Here is a 17,856-nt window from a genome sequence, read left to right as displayed (position 1 = left end):
TGATCTTTGAATTTGTTGCAGATTTCTTGTTGCTCTTGGGTGTTTGCCGACGTCCTAGATGGCTTGGAGCAGCGGAGGTGTTGAGCTCGTGATTGGAGATTATTTCGAGCCTCACAAGTGATTTGGCCTTGCTGTCCAGGTGTAGTGGCTTCGAGCGTGAACTTAGCTTGAGCCCCATCCTTCAATGTTGTCCTCACTCTAGCAGATGAGGACATACTGATTTGCCCAACCTGAAAGATAGAGTTAGTACACTTGTTCATGGTGCAAACACAAATGATAGATGAATGTTGATCGGGTACTTACATTGGAACCATTAGTTAACTACGAGAAGTGCTTTTTGGTAGTTCCAGTACTGGAAGCAACAACACTTGGTCTCTTTGAATGAGAGGCAGCGGCACTTGGTGCCTGTGAATGACCTCGAGCAGCACTTGGTGCACCACTACCTCTAGTTGACTGGGAATCAGAACCACTTGCCCTATTTGGCTGAGAACCACCTCCATTTTGGGCTTCACAACCTGTCCTCCTGCTGCAGCTAGTCCTATTGTGTCTGTTGGGTATTTTAAACGTAAACAGAAAAATCCGCAAGCGCACGGATACCGATGTAGCTTTCACCTAGGAGTATTCCAGAGTATCGATTTTCCACAGGGAACGTGAGTGTACTAATTAAGATTCAAGATCGCCCAAGGATAACTATATAATTATTTTTGGTGGGAAGAGAGGAAGTTTCCTAAGAGTTCTCTAGTTGATCTAAGAATCAAGAATTACTTAAAAGATTATTTATTTCGGGACATCAGAACACTAACCATAGAAAGGGATGAGAAGGGGGCTAGGAAGCTCTGACTACGGTCCTACAAACACTGATCCGAACGAGGTGGAATACGTCGACCGTTAGGGCTGTCACTACCCTAGGGTTACCACAACAATCCGCAGGATTGGGTGCAATTCCAGGTAATTGCAAGACTAAACACCACGTCTAATCTATTAATTACTACTCTAGCGTTGCAAAGACTAGAGCACTTGATGCAAGCGGGAATCCAATAAATAACTTGAATGTAAATAAAAGTAATTAAAGAACCCAGGAATTATGAATTGAAGAACTTGGAGAACGATGAAGAACGAACCAGTTGCTGCAAAAGTACAATGTTGAGGAAGATCCGACAGATCCGGTTCCTCCTCCGCTCTCCTCTTCTCTCTCCCTATTTTCTAGATTACAACTAGAACTAGATGAACTAGAGGGATCCTCTCTACTTGGATGAATAATTGAAACCCTAGCTTTGATTCTGTAGAAGAAGTATCTCCTCCAGGGGCTAGGGGGCCTGCTTATATAGCCCCTCCAAATGAATGTGGGCCGTCGGATCAAACCGACCTTAATCGCACGGTTTTCCTTAATCTCTTAGGTCGGTGGAGCATGATCCGCGAGGCGGGGCCTGATTGGCCGAGACACCTGGGCGGGCGCCCAAGGGGGGAGGGCGGGCGCCCAGCCCCCGGGCCCGCTCGGTCTCCCGCTCGTTCCCGTGGCTTCTGGAGTCTTCTAGATGTTGGATAATTGTGGTGTACGTTAATATCTCTATGTAAACCCATGTGGACCTTTCCTCCATATTTCCTGATAACCCCCTGCAGAAATAGACAGACACCAAAACTCGTGGAATTCTGTCAGATGAAACTCTAATTTTGGATGTTGGTTGCATATAGGTCCTTTTCCATGATGAGTTGACGGTTAAATGTGAGCATTAATGACCGTCAACAGTGTCCTACTCCTTTGCACACCCTGCACCTAATAACAGTCCCTTTTCTAGACAGCCTACCCCGAGTTGGCTTCTTTTTCTCTCCATCCTGCCTCTTCCTCTCCTTCTTAGGTCTTCCAGGCATCCTAACAAACTTTGGTGGCAACGGCTTCTCTCTGTTAGATACTGGCCAAAAAGCCTTACCTTCAACTGGTTGAAGGCAATGTGTGTATGTTTTGTTGTATTCTTGTACAGAATAGCAGTTGGCTACAAAATCTTCAACACACCTCCCTGCATAATACATGCACGAAATAGCATGAGGACAGGGCAGACCTAACAACTGCCAGAACCTACATGAGCAAGTTTTATCATTCAAGTTGACAGTGAACCTATGGTCCCAGTAAGTGACTTCATAGCAATTGTTGCCATTACTAATGGCATGGCAAAAACCACTTGCTTGGATGTATGTCATCAACTTCTTATTTGTGTTTGGACATATTGAACTTGTCCACTTTTCTGCCTTGGTCCTGTTTTCATGGATTCTGACCATCACTTGGCGTCTTATCCCTTCTAGCATACTTATGATTGGAAGGAACCTTGATTTCAGAATCCAATGATTGAAGCACTCACACATGTTATTATCCACCGAATCACAGAATGAACCAATTTTAAACCAAGCTCTACTCCATTGCTCAGGATCAGTTTTCAATATTGCAGCAGCCCCTAATGGTGTCTCTGTCTTCAATTTATTCAAATTGTAGTTGAATAGATTCATGGAAGATGACTTTGCACACCTCCAAAACATTTTTTATACTTCTTGTTGGTGAACTTTTTCCTCCAGTTAGCATATATATGCCTAACACACATCCTATGCTCCACCTTTGGTGCCCACTTGTTGACAGCATTGATGAGGCCCTTTTGCTGATCAGATATGAACACCCAACCATCTCCATCCCCAAACTTTAGATCATTGCTTAGCAAAGCCAAGAAAAAATCCCATGAATCCTTAGTCTCTTTCTCTACAACTGCCCAGGCTATTGGGTACATTTGGTTGTTGGCATCTCTACCAAGTGCACAGAGTAGTTCTCCATTGGTCAGTCCCTTGAAGAAACAACCATCCAGTCCAACGACCTTCCTGCATCCAGCAAGAAAGCCCTTCTTACAAGCATCAAATCACACATAAAACCTCATGAAGGTTGGCTCTGGCTCTTCAGTATCAAGCTTGACAACAATAGTACTTCCATGATTGCTTCTAAGCAATTCCAACTGATAATCAAACACCATGGCGTACTCCCCCTTGGTTGCACCATACATCCTCTGCATCACAATTGACTTGGCTCTCTTAATCTTTGAGTTACTCACATCTGCAAACATTTCTTCCTGAACTGTCTCTTTCATGCTCTGAATTGACCACTGTGGGTTAGCCTTAATGAATTTCTCATACCTGTCTGCTATTCTCCTTGATGTCACCAGAGAGTTGTCCCTCCTTGCTGGGCATGTGTGCACATCTATGCATGTTGCAATTGTCCAACTTGTGACCTTGATGTCTTGGATAGATGCAACACCCATGGATAGTTTGGCCATGTGCATACTGCTCTACACTTAGTAGCCTCATTCTTCACAAACTTAATCACCTTCCTTGCTACAAGCCCATACTTGATGACAGCCTCCCTGAATGTTGATTTGTCAGAAAAAGGCATGCCTACACTAAAAGTAGGGACCGCTGCATTGCCATCATACTTAGGGAATTCCCTCTTCTTCCTAACCAACTCTCCATCAGATGTTTCATCATAGGAATCATCATCTTCATCAGTGTCCACATCAATGCAACTAGCATCATCATTCAGATTAGAAGCAAATGAATTGGTTGCCATAAAGTTCTCCACATTGACTTCATGCCTTTCTTCATCAACCACCACCAGGCAACTAGCTTCCAATTTCTTCTTCAATTCCTTCAAGTCAGCTCTAATTTGCATTGCCTCTTCATCATCTTCGCTACTCTCATTATCACCAGCCAAATAATCCTTGTCATCCTCTTCACTACTCTCATCACCCTCCATAGGAGCTAAAGGTTGAACTGAAACTTCTTCTTACAGTACTGCCTTCTTTGCCTTAACCAACATGTTTGAATCCTCCGTGTCCATAACCCAATTCAAATACTTAGTAGCTTCCACCACAATAACCTCAACAAAAACATCAGCAGCTCCTGGATGGGTAATACACGAAGACATCTCCTGACAAACCTTGTCATCTACTAAGGTTCTGAGCCCAGTGCGTAAATCTTTCCCAGGGATCAACCAATGCAAAAGAACTGTATCTGTTGGATTGAAGTGGTCGTTAAGATGTCCCATTACTTCAGGCAAGGATATCTTGTCACGGTCAATGAACGAGGCCCTCTCTGTTCCACCAAGAAACTGCATCTTCTTCCCATCATTGAAAAATTCACGGCCAAAATGAAATCAAATAGCAAGAAAATCCAAAGAGTCCATTGCTACAACATAACACAGAATCTCAGGCATAAAACCTGAGTTCATCTATCAAATTAGGGGGAAAATTGGAGAAGGAATCATACCATCACTTGGCAGCGGGGCGGACTGCGACGGGCGGCCGCGGGTCAGACTGCGACGGGCGGCCGTAGGCCAGACCGGCGTCAGGTGGCGGAGGGGCGGACGGGACCGTGCCGGGCGGAGCCGCGCGGAGCGGGCGGAGACGTGCGGAGCATGAGGGGTCGGGCGGAGCCGCACGCAGCATGCGGGGTCGCGCGACCGGCGTCGGGCGACGGCGGCGGCGGACGGAGCCGCGCGCAGTAGGCGGAGTCGGGCGACCGGCGTCGGGCGGCGGCGGACGGAGCTACGCGCAGCAGGCGGGGTCGAGCGACTGGCGTCGAGCAGCGGCGGCAGCGGATGGAGTGCTAGGGTTGCAAAAAAACAGAGTGAGGGTGAAAGCGAGGACGGAGTCGGGAGCAGGCCGGTTGCTTTCGCCACTCCAGCGTCCTGCCTGCATGGCGGTCAATGCCACGGTGGCAGTCAAAACCATGTCCACGTCACCCTAAAACAGCCTACAACCGTCTCAGAGTTTAAACATGGATGGTTTTGTAAATTGAGGGGCCTAATCTAGACGGTTTCAGAGTTGGGGGTTAAAATTAGACCATGGCAAGAGTTGAGGAGCCAAAAGTGGACTTAATCTATAATTTAATGTCAGGCGGTGCCTGTTGGTATTCCTGTAATACATATATCTATTCTTTATAAATCTTGATTTAGGATTACTAGCAAAATATGCCCGTGCGTTGCAACGGAAGACAAAAACTCTCATATCTATACATATCTATAAAGAGCTAAAATTTCAATCTGTCTTTTTTTTTTCTGCCTGCTCCTCTCCCATCCGCTTCCCCGCGTTGTCTTTGTTCTTGCGTGCCTTATACTTCTCTCCCATCCGCGCCTCAAAAGACAAAAACTCTCATATATTTATGAAAACGATAACGGACGGTACACACGCCCGTGCGCACACACATAATAATATAAGCCCGTGCGCACACACACAATAATATAAGTTAGTGATGGTAATAAAATATTAATATCCTATTAACATATATCGAATCAGAATATAATTGCGATACATGTGTTATCATAACTTAACTTTAGTTTTCATACTATCCATGTGTGAGAATCTATAAAAAATCAGTAGCTATAATACTTAATTAAAGAAGGTAAATAGTTAGTTGTTTACGTGTGAACAATTGATCCGTCCATTGATGATTATAGTTAGAGATCATTCTTAATTTTCAGATGGCAGTCCTGGTTGAGGATTACAGGATTACATTTATTTAGACTAAATTAGACAACAAACAACTTAAGAGATTTTAGTTCACGTATTGATTAGTTAGACCATTTTCTAATCTAGGTAACTAACTTGTGGACAACAGTTCAGAATAAATAAACAAAAATGAATAAACGAATGGAGAACGGCAATAAGGAAGCAGATTTATTATAATATATATATATATATATATATATATATATATATATATATATATATATATGATGTGACCAAAGGTAGCGATAGAGGACTACCTGGCGGCCAGCGTGTGGACAAGCGCTGCATGGCACTTTGAGATTCGTGCAGCGTGTAGGTGGAGGGATCGGATGGTTGTGAGCAGGTGGGGAGGCAGACTTCCGATCTCCAGGAAGAAAAGGCCACACATCGCTTTGTCTCCGTCTCCGCTCCCTTTCTTTCCCATTCGTTTCGTCTCGTTCTCGCCTGCCGCCTCCCCTTCGCCTTGCCTTGCTCCGGTAGCAGCAGCCGCCTCCGCCCTGCCCTCCCTCCAGAAAATTCTACAATCGGCGCGCGTGGGAATCCAGCCGCTGTTGGATGTGGGACCGCGGCTGGCAGGTCCATCATCGCGCGCGGGAATCCAGCCACCGTCAGATGGGACCGCGGCCGGCGGCTCCGTAGTGGATTGGAGGCGCTCGATTCACTGCCTATTTCATGCTGCTGCTACGGCGTCAACGCCCGTTCTAGAAGTGAGATTGATTCTCGCCGGGGTCGCGTAGGTACCGATCGGTTCTGAGCACGGGCGACCCTTCCCGAGTCGTGATCTATTCGATTTCGGGTGTGGCGGACAGACAACACGGGGAAGCGGATGGGAGAGGAGCGGGCAGAAAAAAAAAAGGCAGACTGAAATTTTGGCTCTTTATAGATAGGTATAGATATAGATAGATGTCAAATCAGATGAGACCTGTGGTTTTGTGGCATGGATCACTTCCATAGCCGTACCTAGTCCTTGCTTACCCTGTATATACTATGATCTGAGGCCTTGTTTAGTTCACCCTAAAAAGCAAAAAGTTTTCAAGATTCCCCGTCACATCGAATCTTGCGGCACATGCATGAAGCATTAAATATAGACGAAAGCAAAAACTAATTACACAGTTTAGCTGGAAATCGCGAGACGAATCTTTTGATCCTAATTAGTCTATAATTGGATAATATTTGTCACAAACAAACGAAAGTGCTACAGTACCGAAATCCGAAATCTTTTCGGAACTAAACAAGGCCTGAGTTGTGCTGCTCAGCTCTGTGCTCACTAACTAGCGCTAGCAAATGTTCTGCTCTACTCGAGTACAGATGGAAGTCACAGAATATGATTGAGAAATCATATCTCCCCACAAGAATGAATTAATATTGTATGGGTGATGTTGTGGTAAGAAGCAAAGAGCACTTTAGAAAAAAAAATCATGTCCTGTTGGCTCATCACCTTTGAAGTATTGGGGCTGTTACCAGTAGGTAGCCTTACAGTTACTTGTATGCATATATACACGTTGTGATTTATGCTGCTTCCAGGATGGTTGAACAGCATCATTTCGTTATCTTGAGCTTTTAAGTTTCGACTTGACTGTTCGTTCAGGCATCCATTCAAAGACTAACAATACCTTTTATTCAATTCTTTCTGCAGACATCAACTTGAATGGAGCAACACTAGTACAAAAGTGTTCAAAGCGAGCGGTAGAACATAATATTTACAGGCGGTTTAATTAAAAAACGTCTGTGGAAAAAATGAGGCTTACCCGACTACAAAACCGCCTGTGAAAATCAATTTTTACAGACGGTTTTTCTAACAAAACCGCATGTAGAAATCATGTATTTCTACAGGCGGATTTCTTAAGAAATCCGACTGTAGAAATAATTTGAACTTGATTTTTTTTAAGCTTTTCAAATGACCTCGTTTGAAAAAACCGTCAAAATAAAAGTTAATTCATGATTGGACAATAATTATCAAATAAAACAAAAATATTACAGTATCCGTTAAACTTTAACATAATCAACCAAACAATCCTTTAATTATTTACTCTATATTTTTCTACTGTTTCTTTCTTTCTTTTCCCTTTGCCTCTTCCTCCGCACTGGAGACGGATGCCAACCATTCAATTAGATTTATGCATGCCACGGTACGGTACTAGTAAAAAATTGATTCACATTGGCATCACCTTCAATCAAATATGTATATGCATATAATACTACCAGACATTAGTGTTTTCTTTTTTATTCTTTTTTCTTCTTTTTATAAGTCAAATTTTTATAAAATATATGTTGAAATATATTTTCATATTATATATATATATATATATTAATACTCTCATTTAGTTGAGTTTAAGATAAATACAACAAAGATAAAGGAACACTTTTTAATTCCTCTTTTTGACGGAGAAAGCATAATAATTACTCCCTCTATCCCAAATTATATGACATTTGTTTTTTTAATCTTAAGTTTAACTATTTGTTTGATTCAAAAAATTTGTGCAAATATAATCAAATTTAAGTATTTTTGAAGAACTTTTATTAATAAACCAAGTCATGATAAAAAAAATTATATTATATATATATTTTTAAAATAATATCAATAAAAATCAAATGTTTTTTAGTTTAAGACGAATTGAGTATATATGTAATAAATAATAGAGGTGTCATTCCTAGATAATAGAAAAGTCGGTGGTACGTTCCCTTGATCCCTTTGCTTCTCGGAACACCAAACGGAGCCCCCAGGGAAATTCCCCTCGCAGCAGCCGAAATCGTCCTCAACCCAACCCTAGCGTCCTCGCCCCCCTTGAAGGAACCCCGATGGCTCCGCCGTCCGCAGCGCCGCAGTGGGTTGTATTGCGCCGCTCGCCGCGAACCTCCATGGACCTGCCCGAGGGCGCCGACATCGCCCTCGAGCTCGCCGCGCCCCCCCGAGCTCCTCGTGCCCCCTTCGCTCGGCGCCCGCGGCAGCGGCGTCCTCGCCGCGGACCCCTCCGGCATCCTTCTCCTCTCCAGCTCCTGCGGCACAGATCCGCTTGCCGCCACCGAGCCCGCCAGCGTGTCATACCACCTCTGCGACACAGTCTTCAAGGCCTCCAGCCACGTCCCCGTGCCCGAGAGGCCTCCTGTAGATGACGACACTGGCGTCGCTGGCCTCGTCATCAGCGACAACGACAATAACATCATGGTCGCTGAGCTCTCCATTTGTGACAATGCTGCCACCCTGCGCTGCTTCTCGATGGAGACTTCCATGTGGACGACACACGAGAATCTGCGCTCCCCTCCGTCGATCAAGCGCCGCCAGTGGTGTAGCACCTATGCTCTCTCTTACAGAGGAAGACTCTGGTGGGTAGACCTGTTGCAGGGCCTTGTTGCTTGCGACCCTTTTGCTGACAATCCAGAGCTTCACTTCGTGCCGCTCCCAAGCTGCTACCGGAGGATTGTGCTTGCTGCCCATCGTGAGGGTCTGAGCAAACTTCGCTGTGTGAGCCTTAGCTGTGAGAAGCTGCGACTGGTGGTGATGAATCGTCGCATCTCTGACTCTGAGACGAGGATCAAATTATGGACGTTGGCTGATTACGAGGCTGGCAAATGGACACTGGATTTTGACGTCCGCATTCAGGACATCTGGGATCATCAGAGTTATCAGATCACTGGGCTTCCCATGGAGAGGCCTGTGCTTGCGTTTGTCCACCCCAATAACGCACACGTGGTCTACTTTTTCCTCCAACAGAAACTTTTTGCCGTGGACCTGCAGACGGCAAAGGTGACAGAGAGTGAAAATAGTGGGAGAGATGATGGCCAACACTTTCTTGCTTGGGAGCTCCCATCATCCCTAAGAACATCAGGTTCGTATTCAGTTGACATTTAGCCTCATTCCTTGTCAATAATTACTCAATTGCATATTTGCATTTCTTATTGGCTCTAACGTTTGTATGTCCCGTAGTATTATGAATGAAGTTATTATCAACTACTTTTGTACGTCCCGTAGTATTATGAATGAAGTTATTATCAACTACATGTGATGCGGCTAGAATGATTATTTTCTTACAAGGAATTGGAACTAGTGACAAGACTATGTTTTGAGCTATAGTAATCACAAACCAACCACTATTTTGGGTTGCCATATCATAACACTTTGTGTTATTCTCCTTGTATGACCAGCTGTGCCACATGTCAGTGTCGTGTACATGACCAGCTAGGCCCACTTGTCAAATTTGATGTAATATCACTAACTTGTGGGTCTGATTGCTCATGACAGGGGTTGTCACAAAGTTGTAGTTATGTATGTTGGTACATTTTTCTATATATAACTTGATCAAAGTTATAGAAGTTTGACTTAGGACAAAACCTAAAATGACCTAAATTTTGTGATGGAGTATTTAGTTTTGAAACATGAAGCATATTGCTTTTAATATAGGATATGAATCACAAGATGTACTTCCTTTAAATTATCTTTAGCTACTTGATTTACCATTGATATTATTTCTTCAAAAATGTTTGTTTGGAAAGTTGCATTTGATATTTACTTTGCTCCTATATAAAAAAATTATAAATCCAATAAATAAGAAAACATGTTAAATAACTGAGTACCGCATAATTGACACTAGGTGAGGTAATAGATCAAGTAGGGTTACTATTAGAGATATATACATAGATATGTATAGACTGACTTGTATTGTGCGTTATGTACTTGTACTCCAAGCCTATCCGGCTATATATATGAAAGGGCACCCCCTCATTGGGTGTGCGGTGCTTTGCCCCTATTGTTTCCTTCCTACATGGTATCACCGACTAGGCCAGATTAGGGTTCCCTCTTTCCTTCCGCTGCCCCTCCCTCCTTCTCGGCGCCGCCGCCCTAGCCCGGCGCGCCGTCCCTGCCTGTCCAGGCTGCCTCCGCACCTATGCGCCACCGCATACAATACAAGTCAGCCTATACATATCTATGTATATATCTCTAATAGTTACCTATTTTCAAAACTTTGTCACTCGGCTTATATGTGGCAACGGGAATTCAAGATACATGAGATTTTAAGAATGAATTTTCCCATTGACATCTTAATCTTTGTTCTAATAGGTCCATCTCCAACACAAGAGTCAAGGTCCACCTTTGATTTTGATAGTATTGCTGATTCTTTCTGCGGAGCGTACGGTCTTGCACTTGCTGACATGGAATTTCACCAGCTGTCTAGAATTGCACTTGCATATCTTAATAGAAAGAAGAAGCCAGAGGTAATTGCACTCTATCTCTGTGATCTGAAAATTGATTGTTGAATCTTAATGTTGATTGGTTCCTCAACATTTTGACAGGATAACATCTACAAGTTTTCTGAGCGTCTTTTTCTGCAAATCTTTGAGGAGGAAAAGGAAAACAATATCAGGATGAAGAAATATGCCCATATGAATTTCTATGCTGACACTGGCTCTAAAAAGGTACTAGTGTTTGCTGAGTTTCACTCAGATGCTGTATGTGACGGAGACCGTGACGAGTGGACGTTGTCATCTTGCAAAACATTGACAGGGAGTTTTCATGGTAATTCTTTCTCATTCAAATTAATGTTTATGCGTAATGCATCATAAGTTATATGCTCTGTTATATGCACCTCATTTTTTTATAAAAAAAATAGATGATTGCATGATCAACATATGCTTATGACTGACATTGCAGCTCGTTAGTAAGGGTAGAGTGGCTGTACCCAGATGGCTCCTGTAAATTAGTGTTGTGCCATGTTTAGCCCACTGGGCGATTGGGCTAGGCCTTTTTGCTCAGGTCTAGTCGTTGTGCACAAAAAGACATGTTATCGCTTTTTTTTTTGCAAACAACACACTAGAGCTGTGTGACATTTCATTAAGGAAAATAGAAGTACAAAGGAATGGCAAAGCCTGCTCGTAGAAACACCGCAACACAATCCCAGGAGCAGTGGCGTAGCCAGGGGGGCTAGCTGGGGCCAAGGCCCCCCCTATGGTCTACAACTTTTGTATATATTCCTACTTTAATCACTAGTATAAGTAGGTATTTTAAAGGAAATAAGTTCTTTAAGGTCATATTTTCATGCCTTTCCTTTGTCATGCGCCGCCCCCCCCCCCCCCCCCCCTTTTCAAAACACAAAAAAGTATATCTTTTGACTCGTCCTTAATTATAACCATAAGAGAGCATTTTTATAAGTTGATATAGTTATATGATTTTTATTTTCATAAGTGGATCAAGTTATATGATTTTTATATGGATCATTTCCCTTTTTCTGTAGCTATTTTTTTATCGAGACTAATATTATAAAACAAAACCGACGGAGTATTTGTTTCAGACACTTAGATTTTGTTTTTCTCGTATCTGATAAGCGTATCTGATAAGTGGGTATAATCATGTTTGTCACGATTCTAACGCAGTCCATTTTGACGCTATTTCTTTGATTACTTGTTCCACGGTCCAAAAAAAAGCCCTCCAGAACAGAGCATTATTATGTAACTGATGATACTGTAAATCAATTGTCAATGCTATAAATAATATAAGGGTCTATCTACCTATCTGCTGACAGATTTTTTTTGTCAAAATCTGTCAGATTTTTGGCCAATCAAAAGATGACAGCTCACGTAAAAGAAATTTGACAGATTATGCATAGAGAAATCTGTCAAATTAAACATTAAGAAATTAGACACCAATAACAGGTTTTCCAAACACAACATCCAATAGCAAGGAACAAAGAAACAATACATAATACTGAAAAAACTGCCAATAAAGAGTAGTTGTTCTTTGCTACAGCCTCCTAAACCTTAGCAGGGGACAAAGAAACCGTACAGAATCCTAAAAAAAAACTGCCAAACAGAGTAGTAGTTCTATGTTACAACCTCCTGAACCCAAAGCCAGACAGTTTAGATTTTGAGTCTAAAGGGCAGCGAGCTCTTGGCTTATGAAATCTGCATGTGCTGCGGTCCACCAAAGATTGGCCTCATGAACCTGTCATCTGATTTCCTCTAGTAGATGTGAACAGTGTGGACAGGCCTCTCCAGCACATGGATAAAAGCTTCTCTTGGTTGCTCCAAGACAACATTGTTGCCAGACGCGCCTTCGCTAGATGAGAGAAACAACAGGGCGAAGTCAACCTTTGGGGAGTTGCTGCCTGTGCTATGGTCTCTGGTCAGCGCCCTAGACTGACGTGGGAGCATGGTACTCCCTCCATACCAAATTGTAAGTCGTTTGACTTTTTTTACCCCAAGTTTGACCGCTCGTCTTATTCAAAAAATTTGTGCAAATATAGTCAAATTTAAGTCATTCTTGAAGAACTTTTATTAATAAACCAATACACAACAAAAAAATGATATTTTGTATAAAACTTTGAATAAGACGAGTGGTCAAACTCGATATTAAAAAAGTCAAACGACTTACAATTTGGGATTGATTGAGTACTAATGAGGGGTTGGTCAGGAAGCCAAACACCTAAAACCATGGGAAAGTTTTAGCTTTCTAAAGTCAGATAAAGGCTTTGAGACATGATGTTTAGTAACTAGGAACTACATGAATTCAAATATTGCTGAGTGCTTTAACTAAGATACCAACCAGAGTGGTGAAAAAAACACAACAATAATTGTGCTGGTGATGATGGTAGCATAAACTGGATCCGATGTTACACCTGGAAATGTGAACTATAATAATATAAGGTTGACAAGTCAACAATTAGCTTCAAATCAGATACATATTCTTCTAGAAAATATTTGGTCAACCAGAAGACAATACGGAGTAGCTAGCAAAAACATTTAATAAGCTCAGTGAACATAGATGCTTCTGCATAGATGATAGGGCCATAAAAAACGAAAATAGACACTTACTGATTGTCTGATTGTGAAGAGTGAACATTACCAAAAGAGCATAATGTGCAGAAAACTAATGGTTCTTGATGCCATCTGCATATAGAAATTAGAGTTGGGGACAATGGCATCAGTAGGTTATATAGTTATGTAATTTAGAAAAGATTTAGATGGCACAATAATCAGAGGTTTACTTTTAAAGGCATAGACCTAGCATGACTTCAGGAAATATCATGCGTTTTTTTACTTCAACAATGAACCAAACAGCGGTGCCTTTGGAAGTCTAGTAAGCTGCCAAATTTAAAAAGCTTAGTAAGTGAAAGGATCTGATCCGCCATCTGAAAAAGCAGGCCCTGAGGTATCTCCTCTATGAAGTCGGCATTGAGATAACCATCTTAATAGTGACAATAAAAATAAAAATATCCTGACACATAAGAACCAGTCAACTCACAATAGTACATCTGAAAAGGGCATCTGACTTTTACATTTCAACAAAAGGCAAATCATATGGTCAAAGTACAACCAATCTCAGACAAGTTCACTAGTATAGTCACCACAATTTTCAACATACTTGACACATCTCAAAACAAATACAAGAGAACTGGCCCAAACTGAAAATATGAACCTCAAACAAACAGAGATATGCACCTATTATCAATTACTACCTCCGGTCCATTTTATCTGCCGCACACATTACAACAATCAAATCAACTAAAACTACCAATACAACTATAAACACCACTACCTCCAGCACAATCTACTGAACTAAATTATTTCACTGGTCCTGCAACCTGCGAAATAGTCCTCAACGTAATGACCTCCACTGTAGGTCACTCCTGTGGGGTGCTTTATTTTCTCAGCACATGCATAGCAATTTTTTTCATCATAACGCTCCACTGGCAAACCATCAACACCCAGCAGATCTTTCTTACCACCTACAAAACAAACTTTATAAGCTTCTCATAGATCTCATGTGTAACTAATAGAACACCACTTTACTGGTATATCAGTGACACTGCAAGAATGGACATACACCCAATACACTTTTTCTCAATGTTAGCAACTTTTTATATTCCTGCCACTTTCCACTGTTCCATGTAAACCTAATTATGCACTGCCAATTTCTTTTCTTATCACCAGGAACATCAACATAATCTCCAAAAAACACATATTTGACCATTACCAAGTACATTTTCTAAGAAAATGGAAAACCAACTAGTAACATTCATATGAGAGATGTAGACACTTTTCACACAACACCTGAAAGTTTCCTTGAATGCCCAAGCACATTTATAAGATTATGCATTTCCTCGAACAGTTACTTCACCATGTGAAGCGTCTAGCATGCTAATGGGTCAAACCTACCCCAATCCACAACTAATGAGGCAATTCTGCTAACCCAACCCCACCAAAAATTCAACTAGTCCACCCGCCCCGCACCACTGGAAATGGGTTAAACCCAAGGGGAAAGGATAGAATATAAGGCCAACCAACTTTGTAAGCCAGACACTGAGTCAATGTGAACACATCATAACTATACCTAAATTATCAATAAAATATATGGGAAAACAACTTCACTTTGTTTAGATATACATGCAGAAAGAAAACTACTAAAAAAACAGTGCACCTTTTTGGAGTTCTGATCAAGAACAGCAATGTGAGTGTACACAAAAAGGCTAAAAGAGAGGAGCATACCAACACAGTTGCCATCAACAATGCTGCAGGCAGTGGCTGAATATCCACTATTGGTATCAAAAACATCCTTGTTTAAAGCCAATTCAGCGAAAAAGAGCTCCTCTGACCTTGTTGTCACATTCCTAGCCTTGAAATTCATGTGCATATAGCAAAGTCCTCCATCCATGAAATTATAAATATCATTCAGGACCACGCTCGTAAATTCATAGAGACCCTCCTGTTGGCACAGGATAAAAATTTGCATCAAAATTGGAGAATGCATAAAGATGTATTCTGTTTTGGGGGGAGGGGCGTCTGCATTAGTACAAAAAGCTTACTGGGTTGTTTTTGTTGTACCAAGCTAAGGCCATATTAGCTCTCTTCTTGTACAACCGCTTAAAGTATGGAAGCCTTTCTTCTGCTGTCAAATTAAACAGGGCGGCACAACTAAACTCTGCTTCAGCATCGTCTGCACTACCTCCCACTATTTCTTCATCATGTTTCCTAAATTCAGTTCTAAGGTATGCAGTTTATTTCAATAGATAGCCTGAGGTAGCTGATGCTAGAATTTTCAGGCATCGTCCTACTTGGATTTGCAGGTGACACTTTTTACAAACTTAGCTCATGTTTTTTTCCCGTTGATGACTTCAACAGGGCATTATCAAATACCCTTCTGGGAGTCAGGTCAAACAAACTATAGTGTCATGATAAAAAGAAACAAACTATGGTATGACACAGTTATCACAAACTTCACAGCGTTGACATGTCTCCTTTTGTATTTGTAGAAACACCCCAAGTTATTTAAGCACCTAGGGCCTGTTTTGGTACAGGAATTGGGTTCAAATTAACTTGAAGAGTATACCCATAATTATATAGCAAGAATTTCTATGGAAGCATATAATCATTTACTTGAAACAGAAGAACCAAATTCCTAATCAATATTTGAAATGACGGACGCAAATTCTTGATTTGATTGTTGTAGGCTAGAACAGGGGTGTTTGGTTCCCACGGCTAAAGTTTAGTCCCTATCACATCGGATGTTTGGACACTAATTTAAAGTATTAAACATAGACTAGTTACAAAACTAATTGCACAGATTGCGACTAATTTGAGAGATGAATCTATTAAGCCTAATTAGTGCATGTTTGACAATGTGGTGCTATAAACATGTGTTAATGATGGATTAATTAGGTTTAATAGATTCATCTCGCAAATTAATCACGGCTTTTGTAATTAGTTTTATAATTAGCTCATGTCTAGTTCTACTAATTAGTATCCGGCATCCGATGTAATTAGTTTTATTATTAGGTCATGTCTAGTTCTACTTATGGTGCATATACTGCTATGTCAAAAACTCAAAATGCATATATCCATACACATACATGAATTAGCTCGCAGAGGTTGGCTGTAAAACTAAAAAATAAAATAAAAACGTATTGTATAAGAGGTACAGACTTTTGGTATCAGGTCCAAATGTTACCCTTTCCGAAAAATCATAGCTGATAATATAATATTTGTTCATTTACCAAGTGATTATATAGTTGGTTCAGGTTAAAGATAGTATAATGGCAAGTACATGGGGTCACAGAGAATATTAACATCTATCTTCTTCACATATCAATGTGATAGTACTATTGTAGTAGCAACGACTGTAATCCTAGCAGGGCGATCATTATAAGTACCGAAAACAAAATTCAATGAAAGCATAATCATATCCCTAGAAGGGCAGTAACTCAACAAACAATCTTACAAAATCAATCAAACTTCACAATGCTTTAGAATGGTAGTTATCACAATAACCCTACAGCATCCCAGTTCAAACATCACTTGACAAATCAATCTAGATTCTAGACTATCATGTTGAGCAATCCTCTCTATGCGAACAAGCCTTAAAGCATCTCCAGCACTCCCCCTTTCCTAACCTCCAATGAGAAAAAATTGTTATTTTGGAGATCCTGTAACTCCAGCAGTTCCCCAAACCCAAACCCAAACCCAATGAGAAAATTTTCTCAGTCCCTCAAATTATAGACTCCCACCCCTCAAATAAAGGAGAGACCTCTCGTCCCCCAATCCACTGTTTTTCTCATTGGGGATTGGATTTTTTCGTTCTGCTGGAGAGAAGACCTTTAAAACCCCAAAACGTGTTTTTGTATCTCTTCCGATAACTAGTTTTTGGGTTGAAGTTTTCTTCAACTGCTGGAGATGCTCTAATGTACCCATAATTCATATCGTGTTCAGAAGCTAGCGGGATTGTGAGGGCTCCCAGAGTTTATACGGTGTATCTAAAAGAAACAATTCTTTCCATGTTTCTGCCATGGATTTGCAAAAGTAATGGGGGCGGGGAAAGTAAACCCTAGCCGGTTCGATGGGAGCACACGGCCCAATCTCAACCGATCTTGCAAGACTAGCCGCTTCGGGAGCAGACGAGGAAGGGGAATCGGATATTACCCCCGAGAAGGCGCGCGGGATCGCTTCGTGGCTTGCCGCTGGCGCGCGGGAACGGGAACCGGAGCGGGCGAGGGTGGAGAGCGGGATCGCTTCTTGCCTTGCAGCAGCCGCTCGCTTCTGCGCGGCGCCTCCGTGGACACCCCCCCTGCACCGCCAGATTCCACGGCGGCCGTCGGCCATGCCTTCACCATGGTCGATCTGGTTCGTGACATCGAGGGATCCGACAGGTTCGCAGCAGCAGCAGCAGCGGAGGTAAACCTACTGATTGTGTTGGCTTGGCTTGGTTGGCTCCCGAGTCTTTTGCCTTGGTTGGGTTAGATTTGGGTCAGATTTGGATTGTTCGGAGCACGGAGGCAAATCCGACACCTATTGCGTCGTTTGAGTCTTGTACAGGGATAAAGTCAGGCACCCAAAT

The 17,856-nt window shown here is 42.0% G+C and overlaps 1 protein-coding gene and 1 pseudogene across 1 annotated transcript; one reads left to right on the top strand and one right to left on the bottom strand.

The window, feature by feature from the left end:
• On the top strand, positions 8,275-11,544 carry LOC8056453 (annotated as a pseudogene).
• On the bottom strand, positions 13,981-17,632 carry LOC8056452. Its single transcript, XM_021459625.1, has 5 exons — positions 17,539-17,632; positions 15,332-15,483; positions 15,015-15,231; positions 14,111-14,254; positions 13,981-14,000 (listed from the first exon to the last, which is right to left on the bottom strand). Exons 1-5 carry the CDS (start codon positions 17,630-17,632, stop codon positions 13,981-13,983), a joined length of 627 nt encoding a protein of 208 aa, XP_021315300.1.

This window comes from Sorghum bicolor, chromosome 4, assembly GCF_000003195.3.
Source record: "Sorghum bicolor cultivar BTx623 chromosome 4, Sorghum_bicolor_NCBIv3, whole genome shotgun sequence".
In the NCBI taxonomy this organism is placed as follows: Eukaryota; Viridiplantae; Streptophyta; class Magnoliopsida; order Poales; family Poaceae; genus Sorghum; species Sorghum bicolor.
The sequence above is the reverse complement of the archived record's forward strand: the minus strand, read 5'-3'. Positions and strand labels throughout refer to the sequence as shown.